Here is a 22900-nt window from a genome sequence, read left to right as displayed (position 1 = left end):
CCTCTCGACTCCCAAACTCCCCCCCCCCCCGTTTGCATATGCGATCTGGTGCATTCTGAGGTAAAATATGTCCTCACCCACAACACATCACTTCCCCTTCAAAAGAAAAAAACCCAATAACACAACCATGCAACACCACAAAAAAGACAGATCACAAACAGAATACCACAAGGCAAAAAATGATAGGAAAAGGTGCCAGCAGTCACCCCATTACTGCCACAGATATGTACCTGAGAGTGCTTCAGAGGATTGTGTGCAGGTCCCAGGTTCATGTTTTAAAAGCTGCCTGGGGGATTATGGACCATTCACACACTTTCAACCATAACATACCTCATAGGGTAGTTGTGCGGATCATACAGGGGAGAGGAGAATGATGTCAGCTGCTTTGGTTCCCACTGCAGGGAAAGACTGCCCTTTCCCTAGGCAGAGGCTGCGGGAGGGGGGGGATGTAAACCTGAAGACAGACAGGCAGATAGGTAGGCTGATGACTTCCTGGGAAGGACATAGGGTTGCCAGCCCCAGGTTGAAAATTTCCAGGATATTTTAGGGATGAAGCCTGCTGAGGGTGGGGTCTGAGGAGGAGGAAGAGACCCCACCCTCCAAACAAGCTGCTGCCAATCTCCAGGTGACAGCATGAGAGCTCTTAAAGCTCTGGTGCTAATTCAAAGTGCTGGGGATGTGTTGCGTTCTGGCAGGGAACGCTGTGAGTGTATAAAATGAATGTGGACAGAGTAGTGTTTTGGAAAATCTTTAGGAATTGTCCATTTACTATGGGACACCCATCCAGAACCTCTCACATTTTCTCACTCTGCTGGCATCAAAACCAATTTAAGGCAAAATAGAGATATGGAGACTTTCCTATCCTCCTTTGCATCAATCTGTCTTTGTTGGCCTGCCAGCACTCTCAGGGTGATTTCATGCCTCCGGACTGGCATTACTTCACTAGCCCTGGCTGCTTACTCCTGTTCAGCAAGCGCCTCCTTATGGAAGCTGCCTGGGTAATTTCGGACCAGTCACAGACTTTCTGCCTAACCTACCTTGCAGAAGAGGAGAATGAAGTAAGCTGCTTTTCTCCCCACTAATGAGAAAGACAGAACTTTGCCTAGGAAGAGGCTGCTGAGAGGTGAGGAGATAAAGTTGCCAACTTTAGGTATGAAAATTCCTGGAGATTTGAGGGGAGGAGCCTGGACAGGGTGAGGTTTGAGGAGAGGTGTGACCTCAGACAAGTACAATGCCATAGACTCCACCCTCCAAACCAGCCATTTCCTCCTGGGGAACCATTGTTGCCGATCTCCAGGGGAGAGCTGGAGATCACTCAGAATTACAGCTGCTCTTCAGATGGCAGAGATCAGTTCCCCTGAAGAAAACGGTAAGCTCTGGGTCATTATACCCTGCTGAGGTCACCACAGCACCCACCCAGAGCCTCTTTCCACAATGGGGCTTATTCCTATTTCTATGTATAAACCAAAGGGAAAGGTGGGAAGAAAGTTTTGTTGAAAGATATTTTTATGTGCTCATTCTTCTCTCTCTATAGTACACAGAGCTTGGCATCTATGCTATAATGTTTAACACTGTTCTCACTATTCCTTCTTTGAATAAGACAGATACTTAACAGATAACTTACTCATTAAAGACTAAGTCGGGAGCAAAATACAGGAACTGACTGTTTGTATGTCTGTACGATCTCCAGCTCAAGGCAAATGATGATAGACACATCCAAGAATACTGGATTAGAGTAATTTGGTCCTCAAGAGGCAAGTTTCTAAAGCCTGAAGAACACAAAAAACAAACCACAATCAATGTTTAAACTTCAGTGGCATTTCAAGTGAAGTTTGAAAAACAAAACACCATTCCCAAGCCATTTCAGCAGTAAAAGATGTGAAATTTTTAAATTTTGAAGACACAGCCTTGGCTTATTTCTGGAAAGAGAAGTGCTGGCAGCTTTTGACTTAGAAACCCTGCCCCTCAATCCAAGGTCTGTGGGGCACACAGCATATGCTCGACAGCAGCACAGTCTTCACTACCATTCTATCACTCTGCCTATATTAAAAATGGCACACTATAAATGTGTCCTTACCTGGAAGTATCTTTGCCCATTTAACCACCTGAATCATCTGCTTGCCAGCGAGACGGTTTAAAGTGGACAGCAGGTGCTCTGCTGTATCTGGCTTCGAGCTATCATATCCTGCATATACAATTTCAGGTTCAATGTTCTCTAGGACCATAGCAGGTGAGGGAGTAAGTGTTGCTGAAACTGCAGACAGGTGAGGGACAAGTGCTGTGTTTACAGATGGCTCTTTAGCTGGAGCAACATATGTAGTTCCTTCTTCTGGACTCTGAGGAGGAGGCTGCTGTGTTTGCTGCTGCGGGTCTTCATGCATCCCTTTTAACTTGCCCAATTTCTTTGACTTTCGAGCTGCAAGAAAGTGTAGGAAGAATTATTTTTAAAAAAGTTTTTGCAGCACCAGAGAAATGAAAATGATCAGTCATTTTTCTCTCTTTGTCTAAGAAGAATATGGATTCCACCTTCAGGAAATAATTAATCACATCAATGAATGAATGCAATAAAACTGGGGGAAATGCATCAGGATAAAAACATTTAAACTTGCACACTGGCTGCCATTGTCAATGTTATTCAATCTTAATACCAGTTTGGTGTAGTGGTTAAATGTGCAGACTCTAATCTGGAAGAACTGGATTTGATTCCCCACTCCTCCACTTGCACCTGCTGGATGACCTTGGGCAAGCCATAGTTCTGGCATAGCTGTTCTTGAAAAAGAGCAGTTTCTGTCAGAGCTCTCTCAGCCTCACCTACCTCACAGGGTGTCTGTTGTGGGGAGGGGGAGGGAAAGGAAAGGAGTTTGTAAGCCGCTCTGAGACTCCTTTGGGTAGTGAAGTGCGGGGTATAAATCCAATCTCCTCTTCTTCTTAAACAAGCAAAAATACATGCATGGTATGAATGTCAGATACTGATCAATGTAATATAGATGATGATCCTGAAAATATCTTTAGTTGTACTTTAAGAGCATATGCATCCCTAAAGAATCTTACTTCTTGTCTTTTAAAGAATTAAATGGGAATGAACTTGCCCTGTTTTATAATCACAGGATCGATTTTAATTCTCTAGGGCTGCTGTTAAATCTTTTTGTTTTCAGATTCATTGCAGAAATACATCTCAAAGTATGGACAGATCTGACTGAGTCCAAGGGAAATTCAAAAACACTATTCAGGTACATTTGATGCTCTGGATGAAAATAAAGCACGGGCATGTCAAAACACAAATGCCCTAAAAATGGGTAAAAATAGTTATTTCCTCTTGTGCATTAGCCCATAGTGTGTCTGTTTGGGTCCCTGTGTATAGTATCTTCTTGCAGCATATCTGTTTTTCAAATATGCAGGAGTTCATGCTTTTGATAAGATAAACTTTGGAACTCCATTACACACATACAAAAATCTCTAATTCTGGACCAAATTAACATAAAAGTAGATCTCTAACAATGCTCACAGAACAGAAGCCAAAGGAGTGTTCATGTCGCTTCTTTTGCACACAAGGTATAATATTTCCACAGGAAATATACTAAGGTCTGTCCGTATACAAAAAGAAATTGTGTCTACAGGGCTGCTATCATTTCTATTTATCTTCTTGAAGTTTTGCTGGAACAAAAGTATCTAAAAACTGATTATGGCCAGAAGGATATTATGCCTCTGCTAAGATGGGATGGACAGTTGTCAATGAAGGAGGGTCAGAAATATCATTGGTGCAGCTTCATTTTGGATACAGTGAAAGTGATGACGTGTGGAATTGGAAGGTAAGATGAATATCACATTAGTAAAGCTGAGAAACAGTGATAAGAACTTTGGAGTTGTACATGATGAAGAATTATTTCTGCAGGTATTGTGGAAAAAGAAAAAGCAGAATGTATGCTCCTCGGCAATCTGAGGAGAGTGATTGTAAGCAATTGTCAGAATGTGGACAAATGTCATACTGATTTTTTTTAAACAAGAATAAAGCTTGACATTTTGATAGGTGGTGGAATACATCATGGGAACCTCACGGACTATAGGATCATCAGGAGGCAGGGCGGAAATTTCTGTCTCTAACTCTGCAGGTTTCTCACTACTGGGAATTCAGTTGTGCCCTCTCTCTTGTTGCCAGCATATGGCAATGAAGACAATCTTGCCGCTACCACAACTCCACTACGCCTGAAAGACTCTAGTGGCAGCGATGATAGCACGTCTCCAATTGTAAGACAGAAGCCCCTTGCTCAAAGTTTTCCAAACTTTAAAACAATAAATTCTGGCAGATTTCTCTGAAATGCTTAAAGCTGAGCAGCAATTATTTGTTTAATCACTTTGCCTCCTTCCCCACCCTGGATAATTTTATTTACTTTCTTGGGCAAAAACAAGCCTCAGTTGGGAAATACTGTTGTACTGGAAAAGTACAACAGTACTGGAAAAGTGGTAACTTGGAAGGAAGTATGTATCTAACATGCAACTGCTGTTAGCAACTTGGATTTACTTGTAGATCTGTTTTTGAAGCACAGCCAGGTGCTGCCTCATTTATGAAAACTGACAAGATCAAGGCTCTAAGAGGACTGATTTCAGGCTACAGGGACTCCTAGAGATAATATTACAGGCCAGAGTGAACATGCCCTAAATGACAATATGGATGAAAAATAAGCAAGTTAGTGGCCATAGTTTTTGAGGAGACATCTGACAGAGCTCGGCATGCAATCCTATAATACTCTTATAAATTCCTTATAGCAGCTAAAACAAAAAAATAAACACAACATATTGGCAGAACAAAATCACCACCAAAAATTGAGCAAAACTTTACGGAATATGACATCCTGCTGCTGCTGCTGATGATGATGATTAGTGAGCCATAGTAATACAGAGGATTAGGTATCTGATTAGGTTTTAGGTTCAAATCCCTACTTGCCATGAAACACACTAGTGTCTATGGGCCAGACATTTTTTCTCATCCTAGCCTACCTCAAAGGATTGCTGTGAAGAAAAATGGAAGAATGGAAGAACCTTGTATACCCCCTTGAGCTCCTTGGAGGAAAAGAGGAATAAAAACTGCAAAGCTATCAAAGCTAACAACTGAATGCTTTCTTTTGAAAACAGCCCTCCAAGAAATCGGACATACTTCTCAATATGGCCTGTACAGCACACATTTAATATGCACCATGTCTACCGACAGGGTCCTCACAAAAGCCACTCTCATATCATGAAAAGTAAATATTCTGTTAAAATGTAGATCTCTGCACAAAAATTACTCATTATATCCAAGCACTTTACTACATCCTAACATTACTGTCCCTCATGGTGTCATCAGCAGGTCTAATCCACCAATTCTTCTACAATATATTTGCACTAATTAAATAACTACTCAAAGTAAGGTGCTATTTTCTGGACTAACTTAAGAGGAACAATATAAACCTCACCAATAACTTTAAAACTGATCTAAATTATTCATCAACGTAAAAATTAGAAAGGCCTGGAATTTAAAATTGTAGTCTACGGTCAAGAAGACATAGATCTAATAGTTAAATCAGATTTCTGCTTCATTCCACCTTCATATTTCTAGCACTATCCTGTCTAAAATACATACAGCCAATTATCCTGCTAACTCTTCAAACAATTTTGTCTTCTCCAGAGCCAAGACTGATCCAGCCCTATTTCCAGCCATTCCCTTCTGCTGCTTCCACACCCAACTGTTCCCTTTGGCTGACCTTACTTATTCCAAAGAGCCAATCCCCTACTCCTCATCCTAACCAACCTCCTCCCTCACTCCTACTCTTGCCTATGGCCTTTATCTTCAACATTCCTTCTCTTTTCTTTCTTCCATTATGATCACTGTTATCCATCCAAATCAACTACTGTTTCTCATTAAGTATTCTCAAGCTATCCCATGATAAAGGCGCTTTGTGAAAAGTGCAGGCAAAAAGAATTTAGATCTTTGTTCTACTTTACATTTGCTCAATATTTAAGGATGGAGAGAACTCTGTAAAAGGAATTTTACACAATATTAAACTATCTTAAACTTATATTTGCTAAAGTTGGCACAGATGTTGAAGTAGATCTTCTTTACCTCATAACACAGGTGAGGAAGTTATAAAGTTACAAGCAGGAACCCACAAGGTTTTGCAGGAGGCATATCATTTTACCCTCCCCACTATTTCCTTTTTCCCTTCCTTGAAAGCATCCATAGCCCTCAGTCCTTTTCCTGTTTCCTTATCTGATTCCCACCCAACAGCCAACCTGCATTTATCTGCCTCTTTGTCTTTAGCTCCCCACCCCCACAGCAGCCTCTACCTAGAAAAATGGCCCAGTTGTGTGGTTCCAGCTGCTGCACCAGGCCCACTAACATGGTAAGGAACCCTTGAGGCATTGCGGGGGAACATCATTTTCCCCCTGTGCCCCTCCCACACGATTCCCCCTTTCCTTCCTCCTGGCAACCCGTATATCCTCTCCCCTTTCCCTGCCTCATTTTCTTTTCAGCCATTCACCAACCTACCTTTTATCTGCCTCCCATCTCCAGCTATATTTATTATTTATTTACTTCATTTATTTCCCACCTTTCTCCACAATGGGGACCAAAGCATTGTTCATTATTCTCCTCTCCTCTTTTTTATCCTCACAACAACCCTGTGAGGTATGTTAGGCTGACTGGCCCAATATCACCTAGTGAGCTTCCACGACCGACTGGTGATTTGAACCTGGATTTTCCAGACCCTACTCTGAAGCTCTAACAGCTAAACCACACTGGGTTTCATTAGGTTACTGCTATTGAACAGCGGTAGCAGCCAGGCCTAGGTGAGTCATTTAAGTTGGATGGTATCAAGTCACCCACAGATTGTTGCTAGGCCTGGCCCCAATGAGTCCTCCCTCAAAGGCCAAAACAGCCCTGAAAAGGGCCCTGGGGAAGGGAAGGGGAGGCTTTTGAAGATACCTCCCCCCTTTTGCCTCACCTTCTGACATCACTTTCGGTGATGTCAGGGGGTGTGGTCTATGCTAATGAGCTATTATGCTAATAGCTTATTAGCTATGCTAATGAGCTCCTGCAGCTCTTTTTCTACAAAATGACCCCTGTCAATTCAGAGCTCCAGTCACTGGATTTAAGTATCCTCAGATGTGGCCAACTTGGCTATTAGAACATACAAATGAGGACCTGTAAAAATCTTGCAGGGGGGTGCATCCCTTTCCCCCTTTGCTTCCTTCCCTCTCTCCTCTAACAATCTACCCACTCTTTCTCATCCACTCACCTTCTGTCAATCTTCCCTACCTCTCTTTCTCCCCCTCCCCTTCTCTGACAATCTCCCCCTTTTTTCTCCCCACCCCTAATCTGTCAATCTGTCCCCCATCTCTTTTGCCCCCACCCTCCTCTGTCAATTTCCCTTTGCTGTCAACCTATCCCCTCTCTATTTCTCCAACCCCCCTTCTTGTCAATATCCCCCCATCTCTCTTTCTCCCTACTCCTTACCTTACCGGCCACAACAGCTGCAGTGTCAGGAAACTGCTCCAGGCCAGAAGCAGATTTCCTGTCTCTGAGCCAGGCACAGCTCCAGGCCTGGTTATGGCACCATTGTCTGGAAGCTGCTCAAGGCCCAGAGAGGCTCCTGGACACCAATGCCACTGGGCATGGAGAGGCTCCCAGACACTGGAGAAGCTGCCAATACCAACAGTGATGTGGTTGGGCCTGGAAAGGCTCTTGGCATCCACTGCCACCAGTTAGGAAGAAAAAGGTAAGTGCATTGTCTGTGTGTGCACAGCCAATACTTTTTTTATTTGGTGGAGAACTGAACCGTCCCCAAGTGTATTTTTAAAAAGATATCAGATTTTTCTGCAAACCTGAGGAGTCCCTCAAGTATGCAGAAACATCTGTTCAGAGTCAGTGTGGCCCCGATCCATGGATTTAGATATCCTCAGATGGGGGCCACAGTTCAAAAATAGATATATAGATGATTATTATTTATCACACTCATCAACACCATTTTAAAAATTCCATTCTGGTTTAATAGTTCAAATGTCTACCTTTTTACTGTAATTAAATCTTTCCTAGTCTGTAAAGTAGCAGGAAGTCTGGCAGATCAGACACAGCTTCAACTTTCCTGTGGTTAAATCTATTTTGATATTCTTTTAGAATGTTCTCACAGCATCCCCAAAAACCTGTAGGACTCCTGATGCTTTAATCCTCTTAGCTATGTGAAACTCTACTAAAATTACTGTCATCATCCAACACCCACCTTACTTATTCTGAGCTATAAAATACATATTTAAAAAACCTTAGAATGACAACAAGGTTTTAGTAGCTTTTGTACAATACTTTTTCATAGTTGAGTAATTTAGGATAAAACTTCTCAAGATCACTCAGCTTGAATCTGTTTAAGAATACTCATGTTTAAACATTTTTGCCTAATAAATTAAACTGAATATAATGATATGCTTACCTCCCAAATTCATTCCAGCCTGAAGACATTTCTGTAATCGGCAAGCTGGACAGTTTTTCCTCCGAATCTTATCAATTATACAGTCATTCCGTCCTGCACATAAATAATTGTGCTGCCCTGCATGAACAAAAGCAAACAAAAAGCGTTAAGTTACAATATACTGCATACTGTTACTATATCGGTACAGCACCAGTATCATTGACCTACAAATGTAAAGAGGCACCCTCTTTTTTTGGTACTTATTTAGTTTCAAATTTGAAGCCGCCCATGCCCTAATGGCAGCTCAAAGAGCCTCAGAGCCTATTAAATTCAGCCCATTTATTACAACACTGGGATTTCCACCATGTACAACAAGATGCTCCTGGAAGAACAGCAAGCACAGTTTTCGCCCCAAGCAACTTATATGCAAAGGTATACATTCTGTGAACACTACAGCTATAGCGAGATGTTGTGATGGCCACTACCTTATAGTTTTAAAAGTAGACTAGACAAATTCTTGAAAGATAAGCCTATCAGCTGTCATTAGCCATGGAAGTTAAATGAAATTGCACTTTCAGAGGCAGTGTACTTTGAATACTGGATGGGGAATGCCACAGTACAAACACCCCTGCCAGCCATTTCCAACCCCAGAAAAGTTTATTCCCAAGTTCATGGGACCCACAGTAGGGTCCTGCTGGTGAGGCGACGGAGCTTCCTCTCTGGGATCTTCTGGAACACACACTATGCATGCATACCATGATGACATCACCCGGAAGTGTGGCTAGGCACATCACCAGGTGGCCACTCTAGCATTCGGCCAGAAACTCTATGGTACCATAAAGTTTTCAGGGTGAGTGCTAGAGCATTCCCCCACAATGTGCCTGGCGCGATGATGTCACCTCCAGGTGATGTCATCGCGCCGGGCATGTTGGTGCAATTCCATCACTTTGGGGGTGAGATTCTCCCTGCTGGCCGGATCCAGACCAGCAGATCGGGGGGGCCTAAAGTGGGTAACCCGCCACCCCCCTGGGGAATGGCAAGCCTAACCCACAGCCATGTGGGTCAGGAAGTTTCAGTGAAGAGTGGGAAGGAGAAAAAATAGTTCCCTCCTGCCTCTTCCATGAGCTGAGTTCCTTGACAGAAAAGGAAGAAAGGACTGTGACCCCAGGAATAAACTTTCCTGTTGCCAGGGGAGGGGGAGAACCAGAAAGATGGGCGATCCTTGCACAGTCTTCACATGGTCCTTGTGTGCAAGAGGGAGCAATCCTAAGCAGGTCTACTCAGAAGTATCATTCCAGGATGGTGTCCTCAGGATAGCAGGGTGTTGCCTTCATGCTCTGACTGAGGCCTTCCCAGAGACCTCATGGCCTTGACTGGAAACAGTATGGTAAACTAATGGGTGCACAGTCTGATCCATCAGATCTCTGCTTAATTTCCCAAGAGTTGGAATGTTAGTCCTTATATATTTGCATGGTTTTAATAATTTTTTTGCTCTGTATTGAATTCTATAACTACAAAGCATCCGCACGTGGCTTTCTTTTATTGATACAGGCTAGCTCTGCACGAAGGATCTCAACCACAGCATAAAACCATTTTGTTATCTAAAATACTGTATATGTCTGGTGGTGTTAAAAAAAATGGATACATTTTGAAAAGGGCTTGTTAAAATTTATGGGCACAATCATAGTTAGCACAAGAGCATAATTTGTGTTTGTAGCAGAAATTGCAATATGATTAGATTTTTACCAGTTCTCTGAGCTTTCCTAGGAACTATTATTCATACAAAAATATTTCACATGCCCAGCTTGTGATACACTGGACGCAATTCAACTATTATACCTATTACACATTGTTATGTTCAAAGCCCCGCATAGGTATAATTAATCCTAAATTGAACAAGGAATGTTCTGACCATGACATGTTAAATACTATAGGGCAAATTTACACTTACTTGACTGAAGGATGTTTTTAACACTTTTTTTTTGGGTGATACACATAATGCACAGAAAAACTCCCATGCAGCAGCTCTTTGCAATTAACAAAATTACTTATAAAGAAATCCACATTCAAAATAATGATCTATTGTCCTGTCCAAATTTTGATTATATACAAGGACACAGGAAGGCAGCAGCTGAATCCCCAAAGTGTGGTGCCAAAGAAAGCTCATTTAAATTATTTAAGCTTCCAATTGCAGAACAATTAGAATGAGGGTCAATAATTGGCAGCCTTCAAGGAAACCTCCTGGCATCTCAGTTGCCAGCCCTCTTCCTCCATGCTTACTGAAATGGCTTGAGAAATCAGCTGGAGAGAAAAATGCGAGGAGGGAGAAGGGAGGTTTTCTTCAGTCTCTTTCTCCTCCCCTCCCCCTCAGCTTACTTGTTCTGTTTTCTCACACACCACTTTTGTCCTCTGCTCCAGTCGAGACTCAAACCCGAAGAAGGCTGAAGTGACGGGGGGGGGGAGAGTATGAAAGGAGGGGAGATCCCGGACGCCGCCGAAGGCAATGGCGGCCGGGGGCTGGTTTGCCGCCGCGGAGGGATGGGAGTATGAAAGGAGTAGTCTTGAGTCCTACCACCCAGCTCTGGTGAACAGAGCCCCAAGAGGAAGGAAACCTCTTTGCACTCCTGTCAAGAGTCAGGTGCAGTGCTTCCTCTAAACTGTGGAGTCTTGTGAGCAAAAAATCTACTTTGTGAGCTACTGGCATTAAAGTTGTGAGTGAGCTATTTGGCTACTGCATAAATTCGTTTGCTCTGGAGCCATCCTTCCTGAGCTAAGACACAAATATGTGACCCAGAGGCTAAAAACCTGTGAGCCAGCTCACACTAACTGAGCTTAGAGGAAACACTAGTCAGGTGATACTCCTCGACCCCTATAAAAACTTCTCAGACTTGCTTGTTAGTCTAAGCAACAGGTTATGAGACCTGCCCTTGCTAAGCAACAGATTGACCCTAGTATGCTATAAAACATCCTTACTAATCACATCCTTTTCCCTCTGTTTTGTTCAGCCAAAATATTGCTAGACCCCTCCTTCCTATCACTGTATCTGGAAATGCCTGAAAAAGAGATTTACTCATTGTGAGCGAGCAAATCTCTGGAACCCCTTCCATATTGTGATAAATATATGGCAGGGGTCTAGCAGCTTAAAGGTAAAGGTAAAGGTTCCCTTGCTCGAAAGCCAGTCGAGTCCGACTCTAGGGTTGCTGTGCTCATCTCCGTTTCAAAGCCGAAGAGCCAGCGCTGTCCGAAGACGTTTCCGTGGTCATGTGGCCGGCATGACTAAACAGCAAGGCGCACGGAACGCTGTTACCTTCCCACCGAAGTGCAATCTACTTGCAATTTCTTGCTTTCCCAAGAAAGCTTACCCAACAGCAAAAGTCTATTGCGCCTATGGCTGTGTGTGCAGAGAAAGCATGATAGTGGCAGTGGTGTACCTAGCCTCCTTGGCGCCTGGGATGGATAATCTTTTAACACTCCCCTCCTCTATTTTTTTTCTTTTTTTTGCTGGCAAGTCACAGCTGACTTATGGGGACCCTTCAAGGCAAGAGGCCTTTAGAGGTGGTTTGCCATTGCCTGCCTCCATGTTGGTCCTGCTTAGCTTCTGAGATCTGATGAGATCAGACTAGGCCGGGACTATCCAGGTCATAGCCCTCCTCTATATGGCAAAATTATTTTCATTAATAATCATGAAACAAAATGAATAATAATAATAGCCAGAAATTAGATTCAGGTGGGTAGCCATTTTGGTCTGAAGCAGCAGAACAAAGTCTCGTCTTAAAGGTGCCACTGGACCCACTGGTGAAATATTTCTTTTATTTAACTTCATATATACAATCATGCCAGTAAAAAAAAAAAAAATCAAATTCCAACACGTTATTCCATCACAAGAACCAGTGTGGTGTAGTGGTTAAAGTGTCAGACTAGGATCTCAGAAATCCAGGTTCAAATCCCCACTCGTACCATGGAAGCTTGCTGGATGACCTTGGGCCAGTCATATTATTCTCAGCCTAGTTCCGACCTGGATAGCCCCAGGATAGTCTGATCTTGTCAGATCTCAGAAGCTAAGCAGGGACAACGTGGAGGCAGGCAATAGCAAACCACCTTTGAACATTTCTTGCCTTGAAAACCCTATAAGGTCCATAAGTCGCCTGTGACTTGATGGCAAAAAAAAAAAAATCCATCACACCACTTGTTTTCTGAGCAGGCACTTGGGAGGGCTTCTATTTCCCATCTACAAGGCACTTTTGGAGAGCTAGGAGTCTGCTTTTGTACTAACTTTTACTAACTAACACTAGCCAAAGCATCACAAAACAGTGATCGCAAACGTCACCAAACTGAATGTTAAGAAACACACTACCCCACAAAGAAGGTGACCCATTCCCCATTGTTTCCAAATGACTAAAGTCAAAAGAGAGAATCTCTGCAGTAGAAACTGAAGGGGGTGCATTTTTGCAAGCCCAAAAGAACCAGTGCAATGTACAGTACCCAGCAAACCCAGTGCCATTGTAACAATGCCAGCTGATGTCAAGCACAGAATCACAATCTAAGCAAGGGGGGAGGTTGGAAGCCCAGCAGAACCAGTGCAATGTACAGTACCCAGCAGACCCAATGCCTTCCATTGATAATATAACAAAGGTTTGCTACTATACTACTCTTAAATACATTCTATCACCAAGCAGGATAGGGATGAGGTGGTCTTGAGACCAGGAAGTGAAAATAACGGGGGGCACAGGAAAATCAGATGAAGGGAGACAGAAATGAATGAGAAATGTGTAGAAAAGAGGAAGAGAAATTAAGAGAGGGAAAGGTTGTTTTATCTTGCTGCAACACCCTAACTATTGTTTTGCAAGATCCGGCTGAGCTGGGTGCAAGGAAAGGAAGAGAGAAAGCCTGGAGGAGGAGGATGAATGTATACCCCGCCCTTCACTACCCAAAGGTGTCTCAGAGCGGCTTACAAACTCCTATCCCTTCCCCTCCCCACAACAGACACCCTGTGAGGTAGGTAGGGCTGAGAGAGCTCTGACAGAAACTGCTCTTTTTCAAGGACAGTTCTGATAGAACTATGGTTTGCCCAAGGTCATCCAGCAGGTGCAAGTGGAGGAGTGGGGGAACAAGCCCGGTTCTCCCAGATTAGAGTCTGCGCACTTAACCACTACACCAAACTGGCTCTTCAGGCCTGCAGACTAGTAATTACTGTAGCAGCTATCAGCATGCTGGCTTAGTTGTATGATCTGTTAAGCAAGTTTGCTTCAGTCTTGGAGAAAGGGAAGTCTAGCCGATCCTAGAGTCCTTTTAAACGTGCCCAGACTTCCCTGCACCCCTAGTGGCTGCAGCCAGAGCTGCATTTTAAAAGGAAAGGAAAGACATTCAACTAGATGCAGCCCTCCTTTGAGGGCATTTCTCAAGCTGCAGCCGGAGCCAACCACACCCCCTGCCCCACCCTTGTATGCCACTGGATAGTGGCAGTCCTACAACCTATGACTAGAAAATATTACCCACTGTTTCTCTTGCTTCATCGACTTGACTATTTGGTAGCAGCCAAAGCATAGCCTATGTCACATTACACAATTATAGGATACATTCTGAGCCGGTACATCATCTCTGGATATGCAGATTTCATAACTTGGATTTATGGGTATATAAACTGTAGGCAACCTTATAGTGTAAACTCAACTGTAAAAAAGGATTTCCTGATAACACAAGTGCATGTTAAAAATAAATAATATGTGCCTGATACATGTAAATGCATGACCTTCCATCTGTACCCCAGGAGTTCACTAGAGAAACTATCCAGATTGCTCTTTTCTGCTATCTAATAGGATTAAGGCAGGATTCTCTCTTCACATTCATTAAGATTGCTTCATGCTCATAAATAAACATTATTTACAGCCTCATGGCTACATTAACTTCTCATACTTATTTTGGGTCTTGTTTCAGTTTTGAAACTGGCTGTTTTAATTATTCGCCTAGTGGAATGGAATGAAAATATGCTGTGGAAAATCAATGAGGAAAGATGGGAGTGGAGGGGATGCATCTTTTGGAAATCTAGTTCTGAAACAAGACTTTCTGTGTAATGGAAGAATCCTGCCTTCTTGTCATAAACCAATAAAGTAGTTTTACTGCTGTAACAGATAATTAAATCATTTCACTTCAGGTTTTCTTTTCTGCTCACCTGGCTGCATGTGAAATACAACTTTTCCCATCAGCTTTCAAGTTATCACCTCTCAGTCAAACCAATGCTGTTAAATTGCCACATATCTGCAGTCTCTGAACTGGTAAAACATGACTGCTAAAGTGTATATCATTATCATGGTATCACTTACAACAATTGCAAGTGTATCATTTCCAGGAGCAATATGTTCTGAAGTGAACAAAATATACACATCTGTATGTCATATGTATGATACTAGGTCCCTGTTTCAACAGTGATGCTCTTAAACGTTTTTACAACTTATCCCATTTAAAATACATATTTTTTTCAAAATCTCATTATATTTAATTCCACTCCAAAAATAAGTCCAAAAAGTTTATGCTGAGCTTTTTAGTGCACTCTGTATTTAAATTTTAGAGGGCTCTTCCTTGTACAGTGAAAGGATTTTTTTTTAGCAGTTGCCAACTGCCCAGCAACAGCAGCCTATGTTTGCACTCACTATTTTAGGCTGCATCACATGTCAATTACATAACCTTGTTTTACTGCTCTTGAACTGGTTAGAACAACCTGGGAAACAGATTAGGGCAGTCCCTTGAAATTCTGCAATGCAAATGTCCAAATCCCTACCTCTTTATAAAATATTGCATCTATGTTCGTTCCTTCTTCATAATTAGTTACTTATTATTAGAACTGACTATAGTTGTGACATTAACTTCTCCAATTCTGTTTGAACCAGTGCAGTCTGACTATGAAGAAGTAGCAATAATAAAATGAGAAACAATTTTCCATGTTGCACAGGTTTCTATATGCTGATTTAATTCATTGTGATTTACAAAAGATAGATCAAGGGTACAGCTGTAGTCTGCTGAAATGCATTTGTGGTGATTTGCAAGAAACTGGTGACGGCAAAAAATAAATCAAAAGAAATTAGAGTCCACAGACATCATGGGGAAAAATTCTATTCAAATTGCCAATAAAGTTAAGACAAATCAATAAATATTTAAAATATCACAAAAAGTAGGATGATGGATTTTTATATTTTCAAAATATTCATTCCCCAATTTGAATCACTGTACAGTTGCTGCAACAATACTAGTGCATACATGCACATGCCCACATGCACACACATACACACAGGAATTATGACTGTACAAACTACCAGTCATTATACTCCATTCCAAACTCTGAAATTTAAGATTACAGTTCAAACAATTTTGAGGTAACTTTGTGGTTCTGTTTTGTACATGTCAAATCAACCCAGTAATGCTTAGCCTTTAACCAGAAACTTCTAAATTATGTAAAGCTTCCCATTTTACCCATGGAGACTCTGGAGCTGTAGCAGCAATGGTTTGAGGCTAAACAGTACTGCAACTTCCACTTCTCACAAATGACTACCTGATCTTGTATGGATTTCTGTTCCTCTAGGTTGTTTTACAGTTAAACGTTGGCCATTTCCACATGGGTTATTTGCCTCAGACTCAATGCTATTAAGGAGGCATTTTCCTCTGCTTCCTCACACTATCATGGTGCGCTGGTGCACCTCTTACAGTCTCCCCATGCTGTGAAGTTTTGGGAACGGTTGCAGTAAAGCCTGGATAGTTGCCATGTGAATGGGAAAGTTCAGATTTTCTCACCCACATGGCAGCCATTTCCACTGAACCTGTCCCTATAGTGGCCGTTTCCTCCCCCACATAGAGTTTTTCTTTTTTAAAAAATGGCTACTGAATGCCAACAATATGTTCTGTGAACGCTCAGATTTCATTTTTATGACAAAGAATACATCTAGCCCCTTCCACTGTGGAGATATATGGGGAAAGGCATATCATTCCAATGGAAGGAGCTAAAGGTTTACTTTTTTTAAAAAAAAAAATGAAAGCTGGGAATTCAGAGAACCTAATACACAGATTGTTATATGGCTATAATAATACTTAATTGTTATTTTTTTTAAAAAAGAAAAAGGCCAAGTGATCCGAGGGAGTGAGAAAGGCTGCTACCAGGGACTGGAGCAGAGAAACTTCCCAAGCAGAAGCCCTGTTACCACTGTGCTGTATTTGTAGCCGCAGCAGCAATAGAGAACCCAGAAAAGCCTGTCCCCATGCGAAAACCATCCTTATCTTTAAAAATGTTTCACTCATTCCAAGAGAGAAAATATTTCAATATTTTTTTTCAGTACTCTCCAAAACATCCATTTTTTTCTGTTGGACTTCCCCCCCCCCAAAGTCCACGGGGGGGGGACCCTTCTTCCTCAAAATTCCCAAGCCTTCACATCTGTGCGTGTATCTGGCACAATCAAGCCTGGAGAAATTTCATTTCCCTAAACAAAATATTTAAATCAAAAGGACCATGGAGCAAATTTATGTGTCAATGACCACTGTTTGAAGTAGCAGAACATCATATTCACGGTTCACAGGTTTCCAAATGACTTGAGGCCTTTCCACAATGCTGCTTTCCCCAGTGGCCCTAACTCACATATTTATGCTCTAATTTATGACATTTCCCACCCTGTTTCCTTTTGTCTTTACACTATATGTTTCATTGAATGTCTAGTTCCTTAGACCATTTTAACCCACTATGTTAAAATAAGAATGTTATTTTTCCCTGAAAATGTTGGGCACAGTTTATTTATGGCTTGAGCAGAACAGATTTCTGTTTGATTATACGTTTTCATTTTCTTTTTCATTTTTCTTTACTGACCTAGATTATTTCTACCACTTACTATCTTTACTGTTCTTTCTATTCTTTATCTATTATCTCTTCTACTCTCTTGTTCTACCTCTAGCTTTAGTCTGAATATCTCTGCTGTTTCCTCTATCCATATCATGGCTTCTATTATTTTGCTGACTAAATGGAACTATTCTCAAGTAAGTGGACTGGGGACTGCAGCCAAAGTATTTTTATCAACTATAGGGAGATCATTTGTTCCCTGCTTTTAAAAGATACAGTATTTCAGTTCCCTGCATTTTGTAATTTTTCTATTCTCACATTTCCTAAAGTGTATTATGTCAAAGTAACATACTACTCTAACTAAATTGATAACAAAATTTATGCAACTTACAATAGAACATGTTCAAATGATCATCTTCCCAACAAAATTAAACAGTTTATTTCTCTGTAAGCAATTCCATCTTTAGTTTTCCTAATTTTATTTCTATTTCTTCAAAAACAATCTCTGTAACCTTCCCAAGGTAACATTCCTACTATATATCTAAAAAAATAAAAATAAAAGGTACATCAATAGGGTTGCCAATCTCCAGGTAGCACCTGGAGATCTCCTGCTATTACAATTGATCGCCAGATGATCAAGATCAGTTCCCCTGGGAAAAAAATGGCTACTTTAGAGGGTGGACTCTAAGGCATTATACCCTGCTGAGGTTCCTCCCCAAACACTGCTCTCCTCAGGTTCCACCCCTAAAATCTCCAGGTGTTTCTCAAGCAGAACTGGCAACCTTAGCTGTTTAAAACCACATTATCTGAAATTCTTTGTAATGGTATTCACAGCACACAAAACATATTCATCACGCTAGAGATGTAAAATTTCTGGAAATTTTGAAGCTCGGAAAAAAACCCGTTTTCCCCCCAGTTTTTTTCGGGGGGAAATGGAAATTTTCAGAAAAGTTGAAGAAAATGCTACATTAGCTTTCCTTTTGTCTTTTCTAGATTGAAAGTCATTCTGTTACTTTAGGAACATAAAATATGGCTATGGACATTTTTACTTGGCATGAAATTATCACAACTAGCATATTAAAAATATAGTGTATCCAAAGAATTATTACAAACAGAATACCCACCCACATGCAAAAACAAAACTGAAACCTTTTTAAAAAAATTCTGACAATAGCACCTCCTAAAGGAAGAAATGCATCTTGTTCTTGCATTGGAGAGTTCAGTTTGTAACCTAGGACTTGCTTGTCCTCAATGCACAAAAATTAGATCAATCTGATACCATATATATATATATTTTAGAAATGATTTGGAAAATATTTGAACACCTTGTCTTAAAATATTTTATTCATCATGTTAAAATAAAATGTTCCATAATCCATTTTTTTCCTTTCCTTTTCTTTTCTTTTTTCAATTTTTCGGAAAAAAACAAAAAAGCTTCAGGGAAAAAACGGGGGGGACCGGTTTTCCCCCAAATTTTTCCGTTTTTTTCCCCAGGCCTTCACATCTCTACTCCCCGCTCATCAGCATGCATGTAAAAGGTAAAGGTTTCCCTTGCTCAAAAGCTAGTCGAATCCGACTCTAGGGGGCAGTGCTCATCTCCATTTCCAAGCCAAAGAGCCAGCATTGTCCAGAGAGGTTTCCGTGGTCGTGGCCGGCATGACTAAATGCCGAGGCACACGGAATGCTGTTACCTTCCCACCAAAGTGGTACCTATTTATCTACTTGCAATTTCTTGCTTTTAAGCATGCATGAGGTTAACCTAAAGGTAAAGGTAAGGCTGTGCACACTTCCAGTTTCCTTATCTAGCTCTCCTTCTTCATGCTCTAAGCAAAAGGAACTGAAGAAGAGAGGGAGAACTTCATATGGGAGGCATTATATCCCCCTGACATACATGCCTACTTACATACCTACTTACGAGAGCCAGTTTGGTGTAGTGGTTAAGTGCACGGACTCTAATCTGGGAGAACCGGGTTTGATTCCCCACTCCTCCACTTGCACCTGGGCTGGATGACCTTGGGCAAGCCATAGTTCTGATAAGAGCTGTTCTTGAAAAAGAGCAGTTTCTGTCAAGAGCTCTCTCAGCCCCACCTTCCTCACAGGGTGTCTGTTGTGGGGAGGGGAAGGGAAAGGAGTTTGTAAACTGCTCTGAGACACCTTTGGGTAGTGAAGGGTGGGGTATAAATCCAATATCTTCTTCTTCTTCTCTTCTTTTCTTGAGAGAAAGAAAAAAACAGACAAACCCAGGATTGAGCCCTGCTCCAGGTGTTGGTGCTGTATTCATGGCAGGAGTGTATAATGATAATTATCTTCAGAAATAATGCCATATTTTCATTGAAGGTTACTTAGAATAAGCAAAGTAGCATTTTATAAACCACTTCCATTTAAAGAACAAGTGTAACCAGAGAATTATGTGTGCAATAAAGCAGGAACAGGTGGCATATCACCTAAAAAGATTAGTTTCACTATAAATGTGGGTCATTCTGGCTTCAGACATACCACCTACTTCAGCTCAAATCTGAAGTAATTCAAAGCTGTAAAAACCCCAGAAGTGGAGGGATCTGAAACAAAAATTTACCCAGCTCTACCTTGCTGTATACTTTTCAAAATGATGTAAAATTGAGGTTTGCAGCATATATACTTTACTTGCTATTCTGCAGTACTTACTACAAATTATCTTGAAAATAGCTACTACCTCAGGTTTCTGTGCTGGTATTCTCCAGAATTTTTTCCCCTCCATGCACTTGTTTCTGGAATACTTGGGTTTCTAGTATTATTACGTTTTCTCTGCTTTTGAAAGAGGAAATAGTACTCTCAATAACAGGTTTACTCTCTAACAGGTTTACTTATCATTTTGTCCTTTGAAACAGTTACAGACACTTGATTCCAAAACCTTCCCTGGAGTACAATAGTTTGATTTGTGTGAAGACTCTTGCTCAGTGAACCCCAATTCAATGCCCATCAATGAGACCTGGCACCCACCTGCTTCTTCCCCAAAGCAAAGAGCCAATCCCAGCTTTCTTTCATCACCTTAGTAGAGGACATGCTTCAAAAGAGCCAAGTAGCCTTCCTTTATGTCTGCAGGGAACACACACTCAGAACCAGCTATTTCCTTAACTGGAGAACTTCTCTTGGAACCTACCAACATTTTGATTTAGCAGCTATTTTGTCATTGGTCTTATTTCCTATGTTAGCCATTTTGTGGTGGCATCCACTATCTATTCTCAAAATTCTAAAAGCAGTCACAAGTTCAAAAAGGTTGGAGACCATTACTCTGGGTTGCCCATATCTTATAGAAATTCATCTAGATCAGGGATGGCCAAACTTGCTTGGCGTAAGAACCACATAGAATAAACATCAGATGCTTGAAAGCCGCAAGACATGGACAATTATTACACATACGTTTTTATTGAAAAATATGCAAACTTGCTTTTTATTAACATTAAACGAGACTGCCAAAAATAAAAACAAAAGGGATAAAAACAGATTGATAATGATATTTATTTGTCCAATTATATTTATTTGTTTGCTAATGATATTTAGTTGTCAGAGAGTCAGTTTGGTGTAGTGGTTAAGTGTGCAGACTCTAATCTGGGAGAACCAGGTTTGATTCCCCACTCCTCCACTTGCACCTGCTGGATGACCTTGGTCTGTCAGATCTGTCCTTGAAAAAGAGCAATTTTTGTCAGAACGCTCTCAGCCCCACCTACCTCACAGTGTGTCTGTTGTGGGGAGGGGAAGGGAAAGAAGTTTGTAAGCCGCTCTGAGACTCCCTTGGGTATAAATCCAATCTCTTCTCTTCTTCTTCTTCTTCAGAGAGACAGAGAAACAGAAAGAGAGAGAGAAACAAAGAAAGCAAATTCTGGGGGGAATAGATGGGGAGGGAGGGAGGGGGAGGGGTGGAAAGAAAGCAACTTTAATGTCAAATGCATCATCCAACACCCTCACTCCCCTGCTGGCTGGCTTGGTGAAGAGATTTAAAGAGAAAAATGCCTTCTCCAAGCTGGCTGCCCGGGGTGGGGGGGTGGGGAGGTTGAGAACGCATCTAAAGTTAAAGTTGCCACAGTTTGGCGACCCCTGATTTAGATTTTCAATAATCCATCTACCACTGACTTTTAGTGCTCTACTGAACACTTCTGCTCACACTGTAAACAATGGCTTTTGTGTGTGTGAGAGTGTCTGTGTGTTCATCGTTTCATTACAATATGGAGTTTGGAATTTTCACTCATATTCAGCCACCCCCCGTTTTTAAATGTGCAAAACTCCTACCATTTGCAGTACCTGTTTTCAAATTCCTTCAGTTTTGGTTCTATAGTTATGACATCTGAGAAATACCGCATTCTGAAACGTATCACAACATCAGTGTGGTTTGTCTACTTTATGAACTAATTTTTGCTCACATTTCAATAATAGTATCCATGTTGGGATTCTTAGAGGTGGATTATACTAAGGTTTTCTGAAAATTGCCACCAGTACTTTATGATCTGTACATCACAGGGTGTGTTTTTTCTGTTGAAGAGTATGTGAAATCTACATTCAGACATAATTGCCAACACTTCTGTTCTATTTGAGCATAGTTATATTGGGTAGCTGTCAATGCTTTTTAAGTGAGTGCAGCAGGTGAGACTTTAAGCAACACCACAGTATCTACCGTGTTTCCCCGAAAATAAGACACTGTCTTATATTTATTTTTTCTCAAGAAGACACACTAGGGCTTATACCACAAATGCATAGAAATCCTGCTAGGGCTTATTTTTGGGGTAGGTCTTATTTTCAGGGAAACAGGGTAATCCTATAAAATTGGCATCTGCTAACACAGTTGCTGATTCTTTGAACCTATATATTTCAACACAGGTGCTTGTGTTAGTAACTTCTTTAAACTGATTGAATACTGTTTTATGGATCAACATTCAGTGAAATTCAATACCGTGGGCCAACAAATGTATTAATTACTGTCACCAATCTCATGTTCAACAAACCTTGCTAGAAAAGTGACCATTCCCAGAAATCTTCGTATATCAGCTTTGTTCTTTGATAAGGCAATTTCCATTGTGGTTGCTACTTCAATGTAAATACATTGTTTTAACCCTTCTTTGAATACATTATGTTCTATAGATTTTTTTTCTGACATTGCAAATTTGTTTTCCTTTCTTTTAGATTCTTCTTTATATCTCTTTAGAACATCTCTGTAAAACATGCAGTGATCAAGGGTGTAGATGTTTGGTGAATCACATTTTAGTGCACCCGTGGGACTGAAGGGATACTGAAAAAAATGTGAAATGGTATGCTGGACTAGAAATGCAACATTTCTGGAAATTTTGATGCCATCAGGAAGGGGGGTGGAAATTTTGGGGGAAATTGCTATATATTAAACTAGGGAAAAGGCCCGTTGTGGAAATAAATACAACGGCCTCTAGAAAGAGGCTCTGGGCGAGTGCCCCAGCCTTGGACACTCAGTGTCAATTTGCTGTGGCGACCTCAGCAGGGTATAATGACACTGAGTCCACCATTTTCTCCAGAAGAACTGATCTCTGCTACCTAAAGAACAGTTGTAATTTTGAGTGATCTCCAGCCCTCACCTGAAGATTGGCAACGATGGTTCCCCAGAAGGGAATAGTTGGTTTGGAGGGTGGAGTCTATGGCTTTGTACCTGTCC

The 22900-nt window shown here is 41.3% G+C and overlaps 1 protein-coding gene across 1 annotated transcript in view; it reads right to left on the bottom strand.

Annotated features, from left to right (window-relative positions):
• The window catches only part of NR3C2 (nuclear receptor subfamily 3 group C member 2), a 222677-nt gene that overhangs the window by 40584 nt on the left and 159193 nt on the right, over window positions 1-22900 (bottom strand). The window contains exons 5-7 of the mRNA XM_015418463.1: window positions 8457-8573; window positions 2078-2416; window positions 1625-1769 (exon numbers count right to left, since the gene is read on the bottom strand). Of these exons, the coding sequence (XP_015273949.1) occupies window positions 1625-1769; window positions 2078-2416; window positions 8457-8573 (601 nt within the window). The remainder of the gene's footprint in view (window positions 1-1624; window positions 1770-2077; window positions 2417-8456; window positions 8574-22900) is intronic.

Source organism: Gekko japonicus, unplaced genomic scaffold (assembly GCF_001447785.1).
Source record: "Gekko japonicus isolate JY-2015 unplaced genomic scaffold, Gekko_japonicus_V1.1 scaffold148, whole genome shotgun sequence".
Lineage (NCBI taxonomy): Eukaryota > Metazoa > Chordata > Lepidosauria > Squamata > Gekkonidae > Gekko > Gekko japonicus.
Note: the sequence above shows the minus strand (reverse complement) of the source record. Positions and strands in the feature narration are given on the sequence as shown.